The following is a 22229-nucleotide window of genomic DNA, read 5'->3' as shown; positions in this document are numbered from 1 at the left end:
TGTAGGTGTTTTCTCCCTTTCTGTTTTTTTTTTCCCCTTGTCATTCTTTTTATTTTTTATTTTTATTTTTATTTATTTTTTTCTTTTTCTTTTTTATTTTTATTTATTTATTAATGAGAGAGACACACACACACAGACAGGCAGAGACACAGGGGAGAAGAGGGAGAAGGGCAGAGGGAGAAGCAGGCTCCACGTTAGGAGCCCAACTTGGGACTTGACCCCGGGTTCCTGGGATCACACCCCTAGCTGAAGGCGCTAAACTGCTAAGCCACCGGGGCTGCCCCCTTGTCATTCTTTTTAAAGCGTTTTTTGAAGAGCGGAATTTTAAATTTTGATTGTCTTAATTTATACATTTTTAAAAAAGGTTCTGCTTCTGGTGTTGTATCAAAGATTTCTAACCTAAGGTCACAAAGATTTCCTCCTGTTTCTTCCAGAAGTTTTAGATTTTTTATATTTAAGTCTCCTCTATTTTGAATTAGTTTTTGTAAATGATGCAAGGTATGTCTGTGTCTTACGGAACAATTTAATTGTAAGAAATTTAAAGAAATGACAGTGTTTGTGATAGAAAATGATGCAAAACAAACCTATTTGTGGAGGGTTGAAGGAATGCTTTCTTCTGTGTAAAAGGTTCTTTCACAGATGTAAGATAGTACACCCGGCAAATTCTACTTTCCTTGCTATCAAAATTGCTTTCAAAACACTTAATAAGGAAAATGCAAAAGTGTGCACAGATTTCTTTTGTGCTGTTCCTTAAGGCTACGAATGGAAATTTGTTTCTGGTTGAAATATATACAATGTTTCTGGGATAAGAAACCTTTCCTGAAGCTTTATCAAAATCAGCTCTGGAATCAGTTGGCTTTAAAAAAGAGTCGCAGTTTCTTTCCTTTAAAAACTAGTTAATGATAAATATGTGCCTTCCAGCTAGGAGGCGGTATTTCTTAATCTAGGAAGAATACATTTATATATCACTGAGATGTAGAAAAGCCCTAATTAAAAAAATTATGTTTAATTTTAAAATACGAAATTTTAAATTAATGATACACTAATTTGTTTTCAAAGGTAAATACTTGATTGAAAAGCAGCTGGCGGTTTGAGGCATCTTTTTATGGCTTTTTTTTTTAATTGAATTTTAATTGAGGGTTAGGCTGAGGTAGTTAAAGTGATACGAAGTGTCCCAGAGCACTGCTCTGTGTTTCTCAAGAAGTGCTAGAAGGGCACAAACTAAGTAAGAAGCAAGCAGCAATTTGGCAGGGTTGATTTTTATTAGTATAGTTTAGTTGGGATAGAACAAAACTGGATTTTAAACCCAGGGTGGTTCTGCAGACAGCTCTGTCTCCCAGGCTTTCATTTAACTTCTGGGCTTAGAAGCCCAGATTCATGGGTTCAAGGTGTGATGCTGCCAGTCATGGAGGCTGAATACTGGACTCATGAGGTGATGTTTCTGAACCTGCCTTACAGTGAAGGGTTGGGTCCTTAAACCATGTGCCCTTGAAGTGCTGGGAGCATAAGAAGTGGATGGAAATCTAGACTTGCTCTGTGAGTTTGGGAAAAGATTGTGTTCATTTAAGGAGGGAAGATTTTCATCGTTAGTGTATAGAAGTACACCAGACTTTTATATCTTGTGATTTTGCTGAATTCCTGTATCATTTCTAGCAATTTTTTGATGGAGTCTTTTGGGTTTTCTATGTAGAGTATCATGTCATCTGTGGAAAGTTTGACTACTTTGCCGATTTGGATGCCTTTTATTTTTGTTGTCTGATTGCTGAGGCTAGGACTTCAATACGATGCTGAACAACAGTGGTGAGAGTGCACATCCCTGCTGTGTTCCTCACCTTAAGGAGAACGCTCTCAGTTTTTCCCCTCTTTGAGGGTGATATTAGATTGATGGGTCTTTTGTATATGGCCTTTATGATGTTGAGGAATGTCCCTCTATCCCCACATTATGGAGGGTTTTGATTAAGAAAGGATGCTGTACTTTGTCAAATGCTTTTTCTGCATCTGTTGGGAAGATCATACGGTTCTTCTTTTTTTTTAATGATTTTATTTATTCATGAGAGACTCATATAGAGAGGCAGAGACATAGAGGGAAAAGCAGGCTTCCTGTGGGGAGCCTGATGCGGGACTGGATCCCTGGGCCCCAGGATCACAAGCTGAGCCAAAGGCAGATGCTCAACTACTGAGCCACCCAGGTGTCTGTGTCCTGATCATAGGATTCTTATCCTTTTTTTTTTTTTTTTAATGTGGTATATCACATTGATTGATTTGTAGATGTTGAACCACCCCTGCAACCCAGGAGTAAATCCCACGTGTTTATAGCAGCAGTGCCCAAATATGGTAAGAGTCCAGATGTCCATTGACAAACGAATGGATAAAGATGATGTGTGATGTGTATGTATACACACACACACTAGAATACTACTCAACCATCAAAAGGAAGTCTTGCCACTTGGAATGACATGAATGAAGCTAGAGGGTATTCTGTTAAGGGAAGTAAGTTTGAGAATGACAGATACTGTATGATTCCACAATCATGTGGAATTTGAGAAACAAAACAGATGAACATAGGGGAAGGGAAGGAAGAATAAAATAAGACAAAAACAGAGGGGGAGATAAATCGTAAGAGACCCTCAACTATAGGGAACTATAGGGAACAAATTGAGGGTTGCTGGAAGGGAGGTGGGTCGGGGAGATAGGGTAACTGGGTGATAGGCATTAAGGAGGGCCTTTGATGTAATGAGCACTGAGTGTTATATGCAACTGATGAATCACTAAATTCTACCCCTGAAACTAATAACGCACTATGTATTCACTAATTTGAATTTAAATAAAACTTAGAAAAGGCCTTTCCCTCCATTTTTAATTGCCTCCTAAAGTTGGTCTTTTTTGTTAATTTTTTTTTAGATTTATTTATTTATTCATTCATTCATTCATTCATTCATGATAGACATAGAGAGGCAGAGACACAGGAGGAGGGAGAAGCAGGCTCCATGCCGGAAGCCCGACTCGGGAATCGATCCCGGGACTCCAGGATCGCGCCCTGGGCCAAAGGAGGGTGCTAACCACTGAGCCACCCAGGGATTCCCCTCTTTTTTGTTAAACTTTTAAAGGTCGTGGTAAGGTCCACATAAAATTTTTCCTCTTAATAATTTTTAGGTAGTGTTAAACACATTTAAATTGTTTAAATTGTTGTCAACCATAAATTGTTAGGCAAGCAATCTCCAGAACGTTTTCACTTTGTAAAACGTTCTGATGAACTCAAGCACGAGTCCAGAAGGGTTGGCCAGAAGGGTCTGTACCCATTAAACAACCACTCCTCTCCCCCATCCCTGGCAGCCACCCTTCTACTTCCTGTGTCTGTGACTTTGAGGTATCTCACATGAGCAGAATCATAATATTTGTCTTTTTGTGACTGGCTTATTTCACTTAGCATAACGCCCTCAAGATTCATTCCTGTTATAGCATGTGATAGGCTGTCCTTTTTTTTCTTTTTTGACTTAATGCTGCTCATCAATTAATCAAATATCAATTAAATACCTCTGAGTACTCAAGACTCTGTTCTTGTTGTGGGAGGGAGTGATATGGTGAGAAAGATGCCAGAGAAATGGAGAGATGCTGTCCATTAACTGTCCGTTAAGGAGGGTAAGATATGCACGTTAATAGCTAGCGTGAAGTAGGAAAAGCCACACCCCACAGGACAGAAGCAGAAAATGGGCCTGATCCTTTCTCCTCTGAGCGTGTGTTTGGCAAACTAGTGTCTGTCACCAAAAGACTTGGCTAAAGATGCAGAGTCCCAGGCTCTTCCCCCGACAGACTTGATTCGGACTAGTTTTTTTGTTCTTCTAAAAAAATTTTTGGAGATATAATATATTTAAAACCTAAAACATATTAGTTTCATGATTCAATATTTTTAGAATTTCCTTCCGAAGGCTAATACTTAATTCCACGTGTATATGAATTTTGTTTGTCCATTTATGCATTGATGGGTGCTTGGGTTGCCTCCGCTTTGTGGCTCTTCTAAACAGTGCTGCTGGGAATAAGGGAAGGGCAATTTTTAAATGAGTTAACTGATTTGTCAGCTCCAGTTGGTGAAAGGGAAACATTATTGAGGTGCCAGGGCTTTGGGGCAAGGGAAGAGCCAGGGGAGGGGCCTTATTTGAAACTTCTTGGGGCGCAGGTATGCACGTGAGCAGAATGCTGGCGGGGGATCATCTGGTTGCACTTGTGTCTTTGGCCAGTGGGTGGAGGGAGGGCTCAATGGTGCCACCCTGCAGGCACAGCACCAGGTGCAGGCTGGACTCTTTCTGGATACTGTAGTCTGAGAGGGTGCAGGCATCCTCCAGCTGTTCACTTGCAAAAATCAGATGCTGCTGGTCAGATGGGCTGCCCCTCTTGTCTTAGATTTTGGCTTTGACATTCTCAGTGGTCTCACGGGGCTCAACCTCGAGGGTCATCACCCTCTTGTCCATCAGGGTCTCTGTGTCCGCAAGGCCTCTGCCCCTGCCAAACTGCTGTCCCACCTTGTTGTAGAGAAAGAGGGTGGCTGGGCTATCTTTAATTTGAAGTCTTTCTTCTTACTTAGTTTTCTTAGAACTTCAGTGTCCACTACTATTAGTTCCAGACACTAGTAGATACACTGTTGGTAATATTTGAAATTTTGCATTTCAAATTTCCTTGCTGTTCTACAAAGCACCGTGAGTTCTGATGCACGCTTTCCCTGAATGAGTGTGAGATCCAAGCCCGTAGGTGTTTGGTTCTTAAATTATTAAAAGCTGACATTTTACAGCTGGGAGATTTCTCACCAAGACCAAGATTCCTGGCTTCTCTGGGAAGGCTGAAGGTGGGGCACACTGGATCCCCGTTCCTGCATGGCAGCAGTCTACTGGGGTGGACGGTGGCCAACCCTTCTGGACTCGTGCTTGAGTTCATCAGTGAGCCCTGTCCCATGGTGTCTTATGTGTCTTATCCTGAACTGCTGCCGTGTCATCCTTCTGTTTAGCCCCAAACCCTGTTGGGCTTGCATTCTTTGTTCCCAAGCTGAACTCTGAGGTAATGTTTATAAAGGGCCTATAAGTGAAATCTGTCGTCCTTTCTGGAGGAGGAGCTGTGTATGTGACTACTTTGTAGGTAGATGGTCTGGGTGAGAATCTTTAGTTCCTCTTGGATAGGGGTGGTATAGAGTGCACCTTTTCATCCTATACACCTTCCCTAGGAAACTGACTGCAAGGGCAGATGCATGTGATACCTCCAGCACTCCAGCATGGGTTACTGATGACCTGCTCTTGGCCAGGCCCTGTCTTAGGCGCTGGGGACTCCATCCTAGTTCCTGTGTTCTTGTAGGGGATTTGACTCCTGGTCCCCAGTTGACTCTTGGTGATGCATTATTATCCCTGCAAGGACAGAGTGGGCAGATGTAATGAGTGCATATGAAAGGAATAGAATAAATGTGTGTCCTTATGTGTGTCCTTTAAAAAATTATAAATCCATTAAACAGTCTTTTCACTTTTAGAAGGGAATTTCCTTGATTTCTTTTTGGTTAGCTAGATTGCAGTTTTCTTACTGTGCAAGTTTGACTAGTTATATATAAATGTACTGGTTGGGGGATCCCTGGGTGGCGCAGCGGTTTGGCGCCTGCCTTTGGCCCAGGGCGTGATCCTGGAGACCCGGGATCGAATCCCACGTGGGGCTCCCGGTGCATGGAGCCTCCTTCTCCCTCTGCCTGTGTCTCTGCCTCTCACTCTCTCTCTCTCTCTCTGTGTGACTATCATAAATAAATAAAAATTTATATTAAAAAAATGTACTGGTCGGCAGTTTTTAATATTTTCTTTCCAGTTACTTTAATTATTACCATTATTATTAGTAGTATTTTGTGACACAATCAAATGGAACATAAGCTTTGGAGGAAGAAGTCTGTTGCACTCATTGTACGATGCAACTACCCAGTGAGTCACTGGTGATGTGCACAGAGAAGTACAAATCCTTGGGCCTAATATGTTATATTGCTGAACTGGTCACACACATTAGAAGGGTGTCCCTGTGAATCTTTTAGCAGGTGCCTTGCATAGAAATCCTGATATCTTCGTCAAGTCTGTTAAACAGTGTCTTGCATTGAAGACACTTGAACATCTTACCGAAATTTTTGCTAAATCCTGGAGCTTGTGACTGAAACTCTTCTCTTAAAGCCGTTTGAAGTGAGGCAGCAAGAAGCAGAGCCCTGCATGCCCCAAGAATGCATAGTGGTTTTTGCTTTTTTGAAAAATTTTTTTTTTCCTTTTGTTCCTAATTGGTAATTACAGCCCCCCTGTGGCACCTCTGGAGCAAACGCCGAAGTCCTAGATGATCAGGGAGGAATGGGGAGGGTGGGACACAGGATTCACAGCCCGGCGAGCTGCAGCTGTGCCCAGGCTGATGCAGTTGCCGCCGAAGCACTGTATTCACGTTGCCAGCCTCTCCATTCCTTCCAGGTGCTTCCATTAAATCATGACAGGGTCTGCCTCTCCTCCTTTAACTTTCTAGTTAAAAACAAGCTTTTGGGCCAGTGGAGCTTTCTGACTCTTAGAAGGGTGAGAAATCAAACGAAGACAGCCGAAACCAATCACGGCCCTCCCCGACTCCACTTCAGGGACTGAAAGGGTGGGTTACGTAAAATGTAACACACTTACACTTTGGTAAGTATTAGTATGTTTCTCTCCTTACAAGCTGCTCTCTTGACCTATTGGTTTCATGAAGAAACAACAAAAAGTATCTTCGAAAAGATAAGGGGTGCCAAATACCTTTTAAATGTACCTCCTTATGGGGACGCCTGGGTGGCTCAGTGGTTGAGCATCTGCCTTGCTCAGGGTGTGATCCTGGGTTCTGGGATTGAGACCTGTCGGGCTCCCCTCCGGGAGCCTGCCTCTCCCTCTGCCTGTGTCTCTGCCTCTCTCTGTGTCTCTCATGGATAAATAAATAAAATCTTAAAAAAAAAAAAATGTACCTACCTCCTTATGAAAAGTTTTACTTTTCCTCCCAAGAGTCATTTCAGGCTTTGTTAGAGTTTCTTAGCATAAATGTGGCAGTTTTTTTTTTTTTTTTTTTTTTATTGTTTTTACTGGAATTTTACTTCGATGTTGGCCTGTTTGTCCCAAGAAGTAATTTCATTAGATGGTGTGAAAGCGTTTGTAATTAATCCTCTGACACTATTAAACTTGGCATATTCAGTTTCTGGATTCGTGCTCTGTATAAACCAAATGTTAAACTTCCTTTGTTTGAGCCATTGACTTTCTAATCATTTTTTAAACAAGAAACATAAAAAAAAAAAAACATTAAAATCGTGGTAAAAATAAGATTAGAGATTAGTAATTTCTTAAATGAACCTAACTGTAAAATTAAGTCAATGCACAGAAAAAAAGAATTCAAAGAATTGAAGTAACTTTTGAATGCACAACTCTGTATATGCTAGTGCAACACAGTGTGGTCTGTGCAACCTCGGGGTTCCCCAGAGACAAAGTTATTATAATAATTCTAAGTGCCAGTTTCACATAAGAATGTCTTGTAGCATTTGGGCACCTGGGTGGCTCAATCAGTTAAGCATCCAACTCTTGATTTTGGCCCAGATCATGATCCTCAGGGTCGTAGGATCAACTTGCTTAAGATTCTCTCTCTCCCTCTCCCCTTCCCTTCCCTCCTCCACCCTCCCCCCAAAAAAGAAAGCCTTATAGCAGTAAAAATTGTTTTATTAAAATCTCAATCCTTGAGGACGTCTCTTTAATATTCCCATGATGAATGAGAAGTACAGATAAAGTACATTTGCATCCCCAAGAACAATGATTTACTGTTGATGGTTATCGTTGGTAGTGGTGTTGATGGTGTAAGTTTGAAACTTTTTTGTGTGTATTGTAGTAAAGCAAATAGGTGAATGTATGAGAAATACCGAGGGTAGGAATTTTCATCGTGGGGAAGGGAAATAATGTGAAATTGAGGGAGGTAAGGAAGACTCCTGCTGTGTTGGATTTGAATTCAAGGTGTTACTATAGACGTGTGACTTGAGACATTCCGATGTCCTTACTCTGTCCAAAAGCCTAGAAGCAATGATACTTAGCTAGCAAAGAGCGTATGAGTTCTCACTTCTGATTTCTAAATGCCTGAGTGCTTTGGTCTGGGGCAGGTAAAGTATAAGGCTAGCTTGGTACACTTGTGCTGGAAAGCAAAGAGGTGCCCAAAGACCGTTAGGGTTGTGTCAAAAGAACATAGCAGCTGGCATGAAGGAGCTCCCAATGGCCAAAGTTAGAACAATTTGAACATCAGAAAGAGCAGTGACAGTGATGGATTATATAGCACGGTAAATTAAAATTCCATAAATCTACATGGGAGCGAGAGAAGCAGAGGGAGGGAGAGACAGCAAAAGAGAGAATATTGTGTTGGAGAAGAATGCCAGCTAATACATGAAGAACGAATAGAATTTGAAAACGACCATTGTACAATCGCTAATGTGTGGTAATTGATTCAAATAAGAGTTATCTATCAGTGGATGCTGAAACCACTCAGTGAATTGGTTAATCACCAATTAACCAGGGAAGGATAATCCCAGAAGGTCAACTATCACCCTACTTATTTCTTACTAAATACAAAGAGGAAAAGGTCTTTTTGCTAAGGAGAAATATGACACATCCTGCCGTAACTTGATCAGAGAGCATCACCACTGAAGACCAGAGATGGCCAGACATTAGGTGCTTTCTGAGTAAAGAATGCAGCACTACCTATGAAGTAGTCATCTTGCCAGAAAGAAGTGAACTTGAATCTGACAGCCTGTAACTCTAAATACCGAATCACAGGAAATCCCAGGAGATGTTGGAGTCTACTAAATACCATCTTGCAGCTGCAAAAAACAAACAAAAACCCCAACCTTCCAGACTCTCGCAAACCTCACAGTGAAAGGACCCAGTTTTTTAAAAAAATAAGTTGCCAAAGGAAAAAAAAAAAAAGGATCCATAAGAAAAGACTTTTCTGTTGATCAATGTATGGACCTTATTCAAATCATGATACAAATAAACCGTGAGTTTAAAAAAAAAAAAATAGGTTGACGGAACTGTGAAGACAGACTATGTATTTCCTGATGACACAGGGTGAAATGCTATTATCTTCAGTTGCTTCAGAATAATTTGGAAGGAGGGCAGTTGGATAGGGATACAGCTGGAGCAAGACTAGCCATGGGCGCAGGACTGCTTGATAGCTGGTCCCTGTGTGTGTTCACTATGCTGTTCTACCTACTTGGGATTATGTTTGAAAAATTTCATAATTACGTTAAAAAACACTACTAGGGGATAACTTGTTATTTTGTGCCTCCTTATGCATTGCATTGAGAAGTGCATGTCATCTGTATAGAATTGTTGCCAAAAATATTTCAGTAAAGTATATCAGTGACCAATGAGATAAACTCAGAACGTATGACATTCAACAAGGCAGTAGTCTTGGGTTATTTAAGTAATATCAGTGTTACGAAAAGCAGCAAAAAACAGTGTCATAAAAAAAATAAAATGCATGATCTTTGCTTGAATGGGTCCCTTTAGCCCCCTTAAAGTTAAAAAAGACATTTTGGGACAGTTGTAGACATTTAAATATGAGCTTGTATTGAATGATACTATTGAATTAATGTGAATTATTTTAGGTATGATTGTAGTTTTACGGATCTAAGGGGAATGGGGAATGTTTTTATTTTCAGGCGATGTGTGCTGAAGTATTTGAGGGTGAATTAGTATGATGTCTGCAATTTAAATATAGGTGGAATAAGCTGGCTCGTACTAAATAAATGGCTATTTCTTTAGGTCAAAAACTGTGAAATACTAGCAAATGCTGATGGTTCCACTTAATGTTTGTTGACAGAGAAAGCAAAGGTGGTGACACATGGGGACTCCAGGTAAAGAATATGTAGATGGTTGTCCTATTCCTTCAGCTTTCCATGTTTTTTTTTTTTTTTTAAGATTTTTTATTTGTTCATAGAGACACAGAGAGAGAGAGAGAGAGAGAGAGAGAGAGGCAGAGACACAGGCAGAGGGAGAAGCAGGCACCATGCAGAGAGCCTAACGTGGGACTTGATCCAGGGTCTCTAGGATCATGCCCTAGGCTGCAGGCGGCACTAAACTGCTGCGCCACCAGGGCTGCCCGCTTTCTATGGTTTTGAACTTGTTCAAAATAGAGAGTTGGGAACAAATAGGTAGTCAGCATATGAAAATGAATTCTGAACTAATACATACATACTTGTTAGATTAAGAGCGCTGATAACATTCCTTCTTGGAATACTTGCCTACAGTAGTGTTTACATTCTCTTGAAATTAATTTTGAAACTACTTGATTGAGAGGAAAAAAAGGAGCAACAAAGCTACTTATTTCAATGTATGAGTTTTCATGTCTGAATCAGCAGATGACAAAGAGCAAAAAAATCAAAGACCAATAGGTGGAAATGAGGAAAAGAGGAGCTTATTAGTATCATCTTATTTTGACATGGATGACATTTAAAGATTTTCTTTTTTTTAATTTTTATTTATTTATGATAGAGAGAGAGAGGCAGAGACACAGGCAGAGGGAGAAGCAGGCTCCATGCACCGGGAGCCCAACGTGGGATTCGATCCCGGGTCTCCAGGATCGTGCCCTGGGCCAAAGGCAGGCGCCAAACCGCTGCGCCACCCAGGGATCCCGACATGGATGACATTTAAAGACAGATCCACTGCAGGAGAAAAATAGTTGTTTTCTCACAAATGATGACTGTTCCTTTATTTTTTGTGTAGAGATCACATAGGGTTTCCATCTAGATATGGCCTTGACATTCTCTGTAAGATAGGATATATCTCTAGAGTTTGAAAAACAGTCTAATCTTTCCCTCCCCTACCTTCTTTTGTTGCCATGAGGGATCAGCTGAAGCACATTTTGCTCCGGGGTAACTGGGGTCTTCTTGGTGACCATGGCAGATCTGCGACCTAGTAGATTGATAGAGCTAGTAGATGCTAATCCCTCCTCCTTTCTAGAAAATTTCCCTAAGTGATTATAACAGCCCTCGGTCTTATCCTTCTTCTTTTTTGAATCCAAAACAGATCCCTAAAGAAGTGGCTGACATCTTTAACGCCCCCAGTGATGATGAAGAGTTTGTCGGTTTCCGAGATGATGTTCCCATGGAAACCCTCTCATCAGAGGAGAGCTGTGATAGTTTTGACTCACTGGAATCAGGGAAACAGGTACAGATGCTTCCTTTCATGGAAGGCACGGTCTTCTGGAAGCCTGGATCTTGGTTCAGATATTCTTTTATTTGAATATGGTCTGAGATTGGTGATAGCAGTTAATTGTCGAGCATTTTATTTTATAAGTGTTTTGCTTCATGTTTTAAGAACCAATGAGGCTACCTAGATCACTTTTACTGTTTAAGCCCTTTCTATAATAGTTTTTTTTTTTTTTTTTTAATAAAGAGGGCCTCACATGATCAGATCTATTTCCTTTGTAACCTCAGGGCTTGCAGCCTGTGTCCAGGCTGTATTCAGAGTGCTCCCATGTGGCTGGGAGGGGAGAGGTGGTCCTGCACAGCCACCGTCCACACCGCAGTGCCGTGCAGGAACGTGTGGTTACCACGAGACAGTCGTGTCCCTGTGCTCCTATAGCGGGTTTCCATTGACACCCTACTCTTGGAATTGCCGGGGAGAGCCTTATTCTTTCTTGGATTACTTTGATCTCTGGCAAACACAAATTACGTTTCTCTGAGAGTTAGTTTCCTGGAGGTTTATATTATGCCTTAGCAGTGGTATGGCCAGTCGAAATAGCTAGCTTTCTGTAGCATTTTCTTCTGCATTCATTGTGGCTCTCAAAATTCTTCATTCTCCCTGGACCGTAGCCTCTCTCAAGAGGCTGTAAATTAAACCCACCTTGCTTCAACTGGGCAAGTGTAGGAGGTTCTAGAAGCACTTTATGATACAGTGTAAGTGCCTGCTTGATCACTTGGCTGCCTGTGTGTTCCAGCCTCCTCCTGCAGCTCCCCTGATGCTCATGGCCCTTACCTTAGTTACAGCACTAAGGTCTGGCCGTGAGCTTTGCCTTACTCAGAAACCATTTGAGCATGGTCAGGCAGTGAGGGAGAGTAGAGCCCGTGGACCCGCCGTGAGGGGCATTCTGAGCAGCGCAGCATGTGTGTGAAGAGCTGAGCCTGGAGCCCAGCAGTGCAGTGGGCATCCAGAAACAAAACAGCTTCCATATCTTGGCTGTTGTAAACAATGCTGGAATAAACGTAAGTGTCAAATTAGTGTTCTGGTTTTCTTTGCGTAAATACTCGCTAGTGAAATTACTGGATCGTAAGGTAGTTCTATTTTTAATTTTTTGAGGATCCTCCCTACTACTGTTTTCCACAGTGGCTGTACCAGTGTGCGTTTACACCAGTGGTATGTGAGGCTTCCTTTCTCTCCACATCCTCACCAACACTTGTTTGTTGTCTTTTATTTTAGCCATTCTGACAGGTGTGAGGGGATACCTCATTGTGGTTTTGATGGGCGTTTTCCTGATGATTAGATAGGGAAGCAGCCTAAGTGTCCATCAATAGAAGAATGGATAAGGAAGATGCTAAATATGTGTTCAGTGGAATATTAATGCAGCCATGAAAAGGATGAGGTTTTTGCCATTTGCCGCAACATGGAAGGACCTAGAGGGTGTTAAGCTAAGTGAAGTAAGTCTGAGAAAGACAAATACCATATGATCTCACTCACGTGGAATCTAAAAAATAAAATAGATAAAAAGCCGAATCAGACCTATAAATACAGAGAATAGACTGATGGTTGCTAGCAGGGAGGAGTTGGAGAGATGGGTGAGGTGTGGGGAGACGGGTGAAGTGTGTGAAGGTGAGTGGGAGGTCTAGGCTTCCAGTTACACAGGAAGTATGTCACTGTGGGGGGCGGGGGGTGTTGGAAGGCACAGCATAGGGAATGTAGTTGATGATACTGTAACAGAGTTGTGTGGTGACAGATGGTAGCTACACTGGTGAGCACACTATCAAGAAGGTGAATCACTGTGTTGTACACCTTAAACTAATGTAACACTGTGTGTCACCTGTGCTCAAAAAAAAAAAAAAACAAAAAACAAAAAACCTTGTAAATGGGCAGGCCGGGTGGCTCAGCGGTTTAGCGCCACCTTCAGCCCAGGGTGTGATCCTGGAGACCCGGGATCGAGTTCTGCATCGGGCTTTCTGCATGGAGCCTGCTTCTCCCTCTGTGTCTCTGCCTCTCTCTCTGTGTCTCTCATGAATAAATAAATAAAATCTTAAAAAAACAAAAACTTAAAACCAAAGCAGCTGCTTTTGCTGCTCTGACCCCTGCTACTTCTGTGCATTCAAGCCCCCCCCTTCCTGCTCCCCACTGCCAGGTGTGATGCAGCGTGCCTCGGATGGCCTGTGACCGTGTGCTTTTCATTCAGCTCGCCCTGAGTTCAGGCACCTCCCCAGGGACAGGGTCGGTGTTGTTACTGTCCCTGTTTCACAGGGGATGACACAGGCTCAGGGCAGCAGCGAAGGGACTTGTCTCAGCCCCCACATCTGAGAAGCGTGTGGCCGGGATGTTTGAAATCTGGGAGCATCGCTTTTCAGCCTCTTCTTTTCTTCAACTCCCCTGTAGCGTGGTGGACCAGAAGCCTCACGGACACCCTCCTCATGCACTGGTTTTGCCCGTGTATATGCTGGTCTGTGCTCTTTGTTCTGCTTATCTGTCTTCTCTTCGTTTCTTCTAGAGTCCACCCCGGCTTGGATCCAGTTCAAATGCTGCTGCTCCTTGGAAGTTTTCCTGAATTTTCTTTTCTTTCCTTTTCTTTCCTTCCCTTTCCTTTTTTTTTTTTTTTTTTTTAAAGGTTTTATTTATCTATTCATGAGAAACACAGACTGAGAGAGAGAGGCAGAGACACAGGCAGAAGGAGAAGTAGGCCCCATGCAGGCAGCCCGATGTGGGACTCGATCCCGGGACTCCAGGATCACGCCCCAGGCCGAAGGCAGGCACTAAACCACTGAGCCACCCAGGGATCCCCTCTTTCCTTCTTTCCATATGCCATCTTGCTTGCATCTCCCTTAGAACGAAGATCCTGACTGTGGTTACTGTGGACCTGTCCCACTGCCCCGCTAACCTGTTACCTCCTCAATGGGAGGCGCCTCATACTTGAACAATGCTTTCTAGCATTCTTGGGCTGGACTGCTTACTCGTGTTTTCCTTTCCCCATGTTCCATATGCTCAGCTCCCACTGGTAAATGAGTACCCATGGGGTGGAATTGAGGTGGGATGCTTGTCTCACTCTTTTTAGCTCACCATCATTTTCCTGTCTGTTCCTTCACGTCACATGAGCTTCCAAATAAAAAGTGTAACCACTCTTTTAACCACTTTTCTGTTCAAAAGACAGAAAGTCCTTTGAAAATGTCTTACATTCTTGATCATGGTAGATAGATATAGGTGATCAAGGTCCAGAACATACTGCCTGGTATTGATTTGAAAGGATAGCAAATTCTGGAGAGCAAAGAGCTATGTGAGTGTTGTAACCAAGATTGCAATGAGACTGTGGAATAGATACTTTGCTTTATAAAGACTCACAGTAAGCATGGTTTTTTGTGCTTATCTTTTTTTTTTTCATTTTTTTCAAGGAGGTTCCATATGTAGTGTGGAGCCCGCAGTGGGGCTTGAACTCCTAACCCTGAGATCAAGACCTGAGCTAACATGAGGAGTCCGACGCTTAACTGATTGAGCCGCCCAGGCTCAGTTCTTATATCTTGTGGAATAAGGAGAGGAAAAGCAGGGGCCTTGGTTTAGGACTGTGGCTAAGTTGTTTTTGTGTTCTATCTGGTCACCAAAGATATTGATTTCTCTCAGCCTGACCATTTATTTCCCTGTGAAGCTTTTCAAAGGGAAAAGAGAGCCAGAGAGGACTGGACGGTTAGAACTTGCTGCTCTAAGAGGTGACTTGTTCTCTCTGGGCCCTAGGCAGGGACAATGGGTATATGAGGAAATGTACACGTAGACCCCCATTGCTCTAAACCCACTTGTAGAGACCGGCTCTGGGCTCTGTGAGCCAGATGTTTCCTGCTGGTGGAGCTAGCAGCTTCATGGTGGGTTTCTGCGGCAGCCAGCTGTGCACCAGTCTTCCTTACAAAAATAAACCCCAGGCCTGTTGCTTCCCCACCCCGACCCCACACATTCACAGTCCGTGTTAAGCAGCCAAGAGGAGCTGCACAAACTTGTATGGAGTATGCCACAACGTTGACTTTGGTCTTCCTTAAACACAATTTGAATTTCACTTTAAGGAAACTTCTCTTTTCTGTTTGTATTTTTTTTTTCCAAGCAGCTGCACCACAGCTATCAACAAAGGGACAAAGTAATTTAGCTCCAAGCACACTCACTCCAATTACCCATAATAATTCATAGGAGACATTTAAGCTTAAGAAAATGCTGGATATAGGCATTTCTTCCTCTATCCCCCTGTAAATTTTCCCACTCATCTATTATATCTGTTTTTCTCCAGAGATGATCTGAGCTTGAAGAAGTATATAATTAAAGTCAGGGAGAGGCAGTGGGGGAGATAAAGATTCCCCAACCAAATGTGGTGTGATGGGGGGTCATTGCTATATCGGGTGTGGGAGGAAGAGGCGTCAGAGGCAACTGGGGACACGGACTCCAGCCCTGGTTGCCAGCTTGGAGGAGGCTGGTCTGTGCGTCTCCTTCCCACACCGCAGGTCTGTCTGTCCCCTCCTTTCTTCCCGGAGTGCCATTTACGGAGCCCCGGTTTCTTTCCTTCTCTGGGTTCAAAAGACAAAGTCCTTTGAAAATGTCTTTCTTTTTTAAGGGTCCTGGCACGTCTTTCCTCCTGCTCACTGGCTACCTGGTGGGGGCTGCTGGCCTCGCACCTCCCACAGGAGAGGCAGGAGAGGCTGTCCCGGGGGCCGGGGAGGGCCGGGGCGGGCTCCGGCCCCTTCCCGCAGAGAGCCAGGCAGGTGCGCTCCCGACGCGGGGGAGTCGGCCTTGGACAGGTGCGCGGAGGGCAGGCCAGCGCGCGGCAGGGAGCCTCGCTCGGGATCGGGATCGGGATCGGTGCTGTGCCCGACCTTCCCCGGGGGCCCTGGCAGGAGAAATGGAGCCCACTCTCCCCCCCCCCCCCCCCCCCCACAAGGCAGCAAAGTAGCTGGCTCAGCCTGGGCCGTTCTGACATTTGGAAGTGGTGCAGTTGATCGTCTCAGATTGTTCAGTTCTGTTTCCCTAATCTGTAGAGGAACGTGTGTGTGCGCGCGTGTGTGCACTGGGGTAAAATACACATAACCTACAATTGACCGTTTCAGCCTCTGGTAAGTGCGAGCGAGCGCCAGGCTCTTGCGGGCAAGCTGCCAGGTGGCGCTGAGCTCGCGCGCGGGGTCCCCGTCACCCAGGGTGCTCCCCCACCTCGAACAGACGCTGCCCGTTCAACAGCCCTTCCCTGCCCCCTCGCCCCCCGGAAGCCTCTGTCTTCTTCCTTTATGATGTTTGCGTGTTTTTAATGCAGCAAGATGTGCGTTTCCGTTCCAAATACTTCACGGAAGAGCTGCGAAGGATTTTTATAGAGGACACGGACTCAGAGATGGAAGAGTTTGAAGGATTTACACAGAATGAGCTGAATGGAAATAGTAACCCAGAAGTGATGGTAATAATCCTCAACGTGGGAGAGTGCGGGTTCTCCTGTTTTCAGTCCTGCTCCTGAATTGTAGTTTCACTCGGAGGGAGTCACGTCCCAAACCAATGACTTTTTCTTACGTGTGTGTGTCTTAGAAGCCGGTTACCGAGATTGAGAAATGCTAGTCTAGGCTAATCCCTGGTCCCCCAGTCCATCGTACTCCTAGAGGAAGTCCACTTGTCTTTCCCTGGTACCTTCGAGTTCCCGGGGTGGGCGCATGTCTCAGGTGTCCCTTAATTGTCCTCGTGAAAGAATTTATTTCAGGCTTTCTTAGACATCTTTTTTTTTTTTTTTCTTAAACATCTTTTATCTGAAAAGAGGACCGTCTGTCTAGGAGTAGCAAGTTCTTACAAGTCCTTTCTTGTGTGCAAAGTCATGTTCTTAAGTGTGGAGTTAATTTGGCCCAAACTGAGCTGTGGTACAAAGAGTTTTCCCTGTGTGTTCTTGATTTGGATGCAGAAATGCTTTTTAGGGCAGCCCAGGTGGCTCAGCGGTTTAGCGCCACCTTCGGCCCAGGGTGTGATCCTGGAGTTCCGGGATCGAGTCCCACATTGGGCTCCCTGCATGGAGCCTGCTTCTCCCTCTGCCTGTGTCTCTGCCTCTCTCTGTGTGTGTCTTTCATGAATAAATAAATAAAATCTTTAAAAAAAGAAAGAAAGAAAGAAAGAGAAAAGGAAGAAAGGAAAGAAAGGAAGGAAGGAAGGAAAGAAAAGAAAAAAAAAGAAAAAAGAAAAGAAAAGAAAAGCTCTTTAAATGATAAAGATGGCCTGGCCATGTCAGATTCCTGAGGGAAATGTGCTCTCAGCACTTGCCTTTCGGGAGACTGGGGATTTCTTCCTTCACTGCATAGATTTAGGCTTCTGTGCTGCCAACTAGTATTTGAATCTCCGCGTAACTTTAAAGAACAGCCTTTGGGTTGTTTTCCCCAGGCATAGAAGTATTTTATACTAACTGAAAAATAGCACACATTTATCCCCCCAAATCAGTCCACCATCTCCTTCTTGGATATCAGGATAAAGGATAGAGGTTAAACCTCTTCACGTTCAGAAGCTCCTAAGGAGGAACCCCGTCTGGTGTGGAACTTGTATGGAAATCTAAATAAGCTGTAACTAGTAGGTTTGCTTTGTTCCTCACCTTTTCCTAGGGTGGCGGGGTGGGGAGCTTAGGCCTGAAAGCCCTAATGGTAGGCTGCCTTGTTTGATGTTGATCCCCCCGGGAATAGCAACACAGAGCTCTGCCAACCTACAGGCCCCAGCCCTCCTTTGGCTTTCTTTACTGAAGCTGCTTGTAAGGCCGTTGATGTGTTCTTGCCAGCCGGGCTCCACAGTTTTCCTTGCCAGCAAAGCACTAAAATCCTTCCAAATCCTTAATGGGTATCTTCTACTCCTAGTGACTTATTTATCTTCTGATTGTTAGCTAAGTGATCTCAGGGTATTCAAAGGATCCGTGTTTCTAGCACAGTGAAGACTACTCCAGAATTTTTTTTTTTAATGTTCTGTATATTTAGGGTATGAATTGGGACATGCTGACTACTGTCACTCATATCTTTGGGCAGGTCCACCTGCAGATTTTATTTATTTATTTATTTTAAAGATTTTATTCATTTATTCATGAGAGACAGAGAGAGATAGAGAAGCAGAGCCACAGGCAGAGGGAGAAGCAGGCTCCATGCACCGGGAGCCCGGCGTGGGACTCGATTCCGGGTCTCCAGGATCACGCCCGGGGCCGAAGGCGGGCGCTCAACCACTGGGCCACCCAGGGATCCCCTGCAGATTTTATTTTAAAATTCAGTGGACAAATAAGCATTATTGCCTGCCTCCCCAGCCTCCTGCTCACCCTAGTGAAGGCAGAGGAGACTGCCTTTTCTGATACTAGGATGTCACTTGGTGTCTGGTGGTCTAGCCACACATGAGGCTACCACAGCAGTGGTGCGGCCCTTGAGTTCTTTGCCTCCCGTCTTTATATTTGCTCTCACCTACTGTAGTCCTTCAGAGAGTCCTTAGGAAAGAGATACGGGTTAGGGGATGATGAAGATAAATAAAACCAATTTGAGAGAGAATTCCTCTGAAGTTCTCCAACACTTTCTGAAATTGGATTCCTCCAGTCCCATCGTTTTGCATTCCAAAGCTACCAGTGTAGAAAGTTCAGGATACTAAAAAACAAACAAAAGGATAAATCAATAACGCTATAGTCTTCTCCACTTAGCTTGTTGTGGATTTATATATACACCAAGGTTTGGTAGTTACATGAAGGGTTTTGTTTTTCTCCCTTTTCTTTTCCTTTCCTTTTTCCTTTCCTTTCCTTTCTTTTCTTTCTTACGTAGGCTCCAGCCCAGCGTGGAGCCCAACAGAAGGTTTGAACTTAGGGCTCTGAGATCAGGATCTGAGCTGAGATCAAGAGTCAGATGCTCAACCGACTGAGCCACCCAGGTGCCTCAATATATTTTTAAAAATAAATTTTCTTGGGGCACCTGGGTGACTCAGTGGTTGAGCCTCTGCCTATGGCTCAGGTTGTGATCCCGGGGTCCTGGGATCAAGTCTTGCATTGGGCTTCCCGCAGGGAGCCTACTTCTCCCTCTGCCTGTGTATCTGCCTCTCTCTCTGTCTCTCTCATGAATGAATAAATAAAATTTTATAAAAAAGAATTTTTTTCTTTTAAAGTAGGTTCCATGCCCAATGTGGGGCTTGAACTCACAACCCTGAGATTAAGAGTTGCACACTCCACCAACCGAGCCAGCCGGGCGCCCCTCCTCTGCCTTACTTTTAACTTGAGTCAAGCTAGAATTCGGGGGGCGAATTCACGGAGGGGGCAGCTGAGTCCTTTACCTCAGTCCTGGGCCCATCGTGGGCTATTCCTTGTTCTCCTCAGAGCAGCCCTGTTGTCCAGAATCCCTGACAGAGGGTCTCAGACTAAACTTCCCAGCATGTAGTAAAGGAAAGATGCGCAGGAGGTGGCCTTGATCTCAATGTTCAAGCCCAGCTCTGCCATTGCTAAGCGTCCCCTCACATCTGAGATGTCACCCCCTCATCACCTGGGTAATGTCCCCACCCTGCCATTGCCTTATGTTCTGTGTCTCACGTGTAAGGCTGGGTTCCGTTTTAGTGCCAGCAACCTGTACCAAGCAGAATTAGAAAATTCAGGGCAAGAATTTCCTGGGCTGCCTGAACAGGTGCTTCACAACAGCCCAAGAGCTGTCGGCCTTGATTTCACCCCGCGGCTCTGCGGGTTGCAGAAAAGAGAAGGGATATCCCTGGGAGTGAGGACCCAGCATGTCCTGGGAGGAGTTTCCCCCACTGACGCCGATGGCCAGTCCTCTGCTTGCTCTCCTGTCACTTCACTGAGGTGAAGTCGGCTCTCCTGTCCCTCCTGTCCCTCCTGCCCATGAATCCTCTTCCTGTTCTTCGGGGCAGTATGGTCAGTATTTTTTTCCCCCTCAGCACTCCATTTGTATTTGAAGATAACTCTAAGGCCATGCATTCCCTTTTCTTTGGCTCTTCCCCATAATACGTGGCCGGCCCACGGGGGAGCCCTGCTTTGTCGGCGCCCCGCGTCCAGCCCGCGCTCCTAGGAGCCGCCGCCGGTGGTCGTGGCCGGGGCACCGGGCCGCGGGAGGCAGCGGCTCTTGGACCGGATTCACCCGCAGACACCCGAGCGCCTAACTGAAGAGTTCGGTGGGAACTCAGAATAGGAAAGAGGAGCTTTCTTCTCATTTTTTCTCTACAATAATGTCAGAGTGCTTTAAAAAAAAAAGATTTATTATTTTTGGGGGAGCCTGATGGCGGGATTCGAGCCCAGGACCCTGGGATCACGACCTGAGCCAAAGGCAGGTGCTCAACCACCGAGCCACCCAGGTGCCCCCAGAGTGCTTTTAAGTAAGGTGTTTTTGAAGGTCTGTTAGGAAACATTGTTTCTAGTCTTTCTCCTTTTCTCTCCTTTTGTTAGCTCGTGGAGTCAGATTTGAGTGATGCTGGTAAGGAGTCTTTGGTGAGTGAAGAAGAGGAAGAGGATGAAGGAGAGAAGGCTACACCCAGAAGGAGGAGGCCGAGGAGAAGCAGCATTGGTCTTCGAGTCGCCTTTCAGTTCCCCACCAAGAAACTGACGAAAAAGTCAGATGACAGTTCCTCGGAGCCACTGTTTTCTAGCACACGCTTACAGGACAATAAAAAAGCAATTCTTGGAAGAAAGAGAAGCTGCAGAAAGGGGAAGGAAAGGGAAGATTCGGTCTCAGAGTCTGAGGACGACTCCAGGGATGAGGCTCAGGAGGGCTCGGATGCTCTGCTGAAAAGGACCATGAACATCAAGGAGAACAAAGCCATGGTAAGGCCGTGGGCGGGCAGTCCGGGCGCTGGGTGCGGGCACTGAGCAGTGGCTCCTGAGGCTCACAGAACCGCCCCCAGAGCGGCTGCCCTCGCATCTTTCGGGAAATGTGCTCTGGGCATCGGGTGTCCTTTTCTGTGTTCTGGACCCCAACCAGTTATTAGCTGGTCGGCTCTGGTTCGGGATCAGAAAGCGACTCCCCAGGACCACTTTTAGCTCCGCTTCCTGGTGCCGTGAACTCATGCTGCTTACCGTTTGCTATGAAGAGAAGTTCTAAATAGTGGTGGTGTCGGAGAGCAGAGCCGGACCGCTGGCCGGTTCCCAGCAGGGAGGAGCCAAGTGTACACAGGGAGTCGAGAAGCCACTTAAGAACCGCAGTGTGTGCTGGGGCTTCAGGACGTCATACGGGAGAATGAGAGAGGCCTAGGTACTAAACTGAGTGGTTTTCAGCCACAGTAACCCATCTTTGCTAGGATGAATGGCAGTAAAGGGGAAACCTTTGTCATGTGTATTTGGTTTTTCTGTATTTGTTCAGTAACATATTTGCTTCCTAATTTTGCATATGCAGAATTAATTCTACCACTCAGTCACTGTTAGCATTTTGGTAGATTTTTAATACTTTCTTTTTAAAAAGCACAATATGATAGTGTGTGTGTATTCTTCTATGTCTAATAAGAACATAAAAAGCTTCACTTTTGAGTGAAAATTCACCCTAAGGCATATTTATGGTTATTAGCAAAGGGAAATTTTTAGCACTGTGTCGGCATCTTTAAAATAACTATGTTCATGAGTTTTGAGTGACACTTACACGTCTGTATAACTCTAAAATTAAAAAGAATCCTCATTGGGGCAGCCCGGGTCGCTCAGCAGTTTAGCGCCGCCTTCAGCCCAGGGTGTGGTCCCGGAGACCCGGGATCAAGTCCCACGTCGGGCCCCCTGGATGAAGCCTGCTTCTCCCTCTGCCTCTCTCTCTCTCTCTCTCTCTCTCTCTTTCTCTCATGAATAAATAAAATCTTAAAAAAAAATCTTCATTGGCGTATTAATGCCTGTTAGTTGGTATTCTTAGGTGTTTATTTGGGAACATTTCCATAAATTATTTTTGTTAATGAGAAATGAATCAACATAAACAGTTTCTTTGGAGCTCTAAATAACTATCAGAACAATCTAGTTGAACCTTTTGTTTTGAACATGATGAAACTTGATCTCGGTGTGCACCATGATCTGTTTTGGGGTCACAC

General features: G+C 44.5%; 1 protein-coding gene across 5 annotated transcripts in view; it reads left to right on the top strand.

Annotated features, from left to right (window-relative positions):
• Positions 1 to 22229, top strand: part of CDCA7L (cell division cycle associated 7 like) — a 50372-nt gene that overhangs the window by 22164 nt on the left and 5979 nt on the right. For 2 of the 5 annotated variants that reach the window (XM_038557075.1, XM_038557074.1), the window contains exons 1-4: positions 9801 to 9892; positions 11064 to 11204; positions 16507 to 16644; positions 20617 to 20991. In XM_038557075.1, coding sequence (XP_038413003.1) covers positions 9845 to 9892; positions 11064 to 11204; positions 16507 to 16644; positions 20617 to 20991 — 702 coding nt within the window. In that variant the 5' untranslated portion in view covers positions 9801 to 9844. Of the gene's footprint in view, positions 1 to 9800; positions 9893 to 11063; positions 11205 to 16506; positions 16645 to 20616; positions 20992 to 22229 lie in introns of those variants that run through there. The other 3 variants (XM_038557076.1, XM_038557077.1, XM_038557078.1) reach the window with 2 other exon arrangements.

Source organism: Canis lupus, chromosome 14 (assembly GCF_011100685.1).
Source record: "Canis lupus familiaris isolate Mischka breed German Shepherd chromosome 14, alternate assembly UU_Cfam_GSD_1.0, whole genome shotgun sequence".
Lineage (NCBI taxonomy): Eukaryota > Metazoa > Chordata > Mammalia > Carnivora > Canidae > Canis > Canis lupus.
This window is presented reverse-complemented; position numbering and strand designations above follow the sequence as displayed.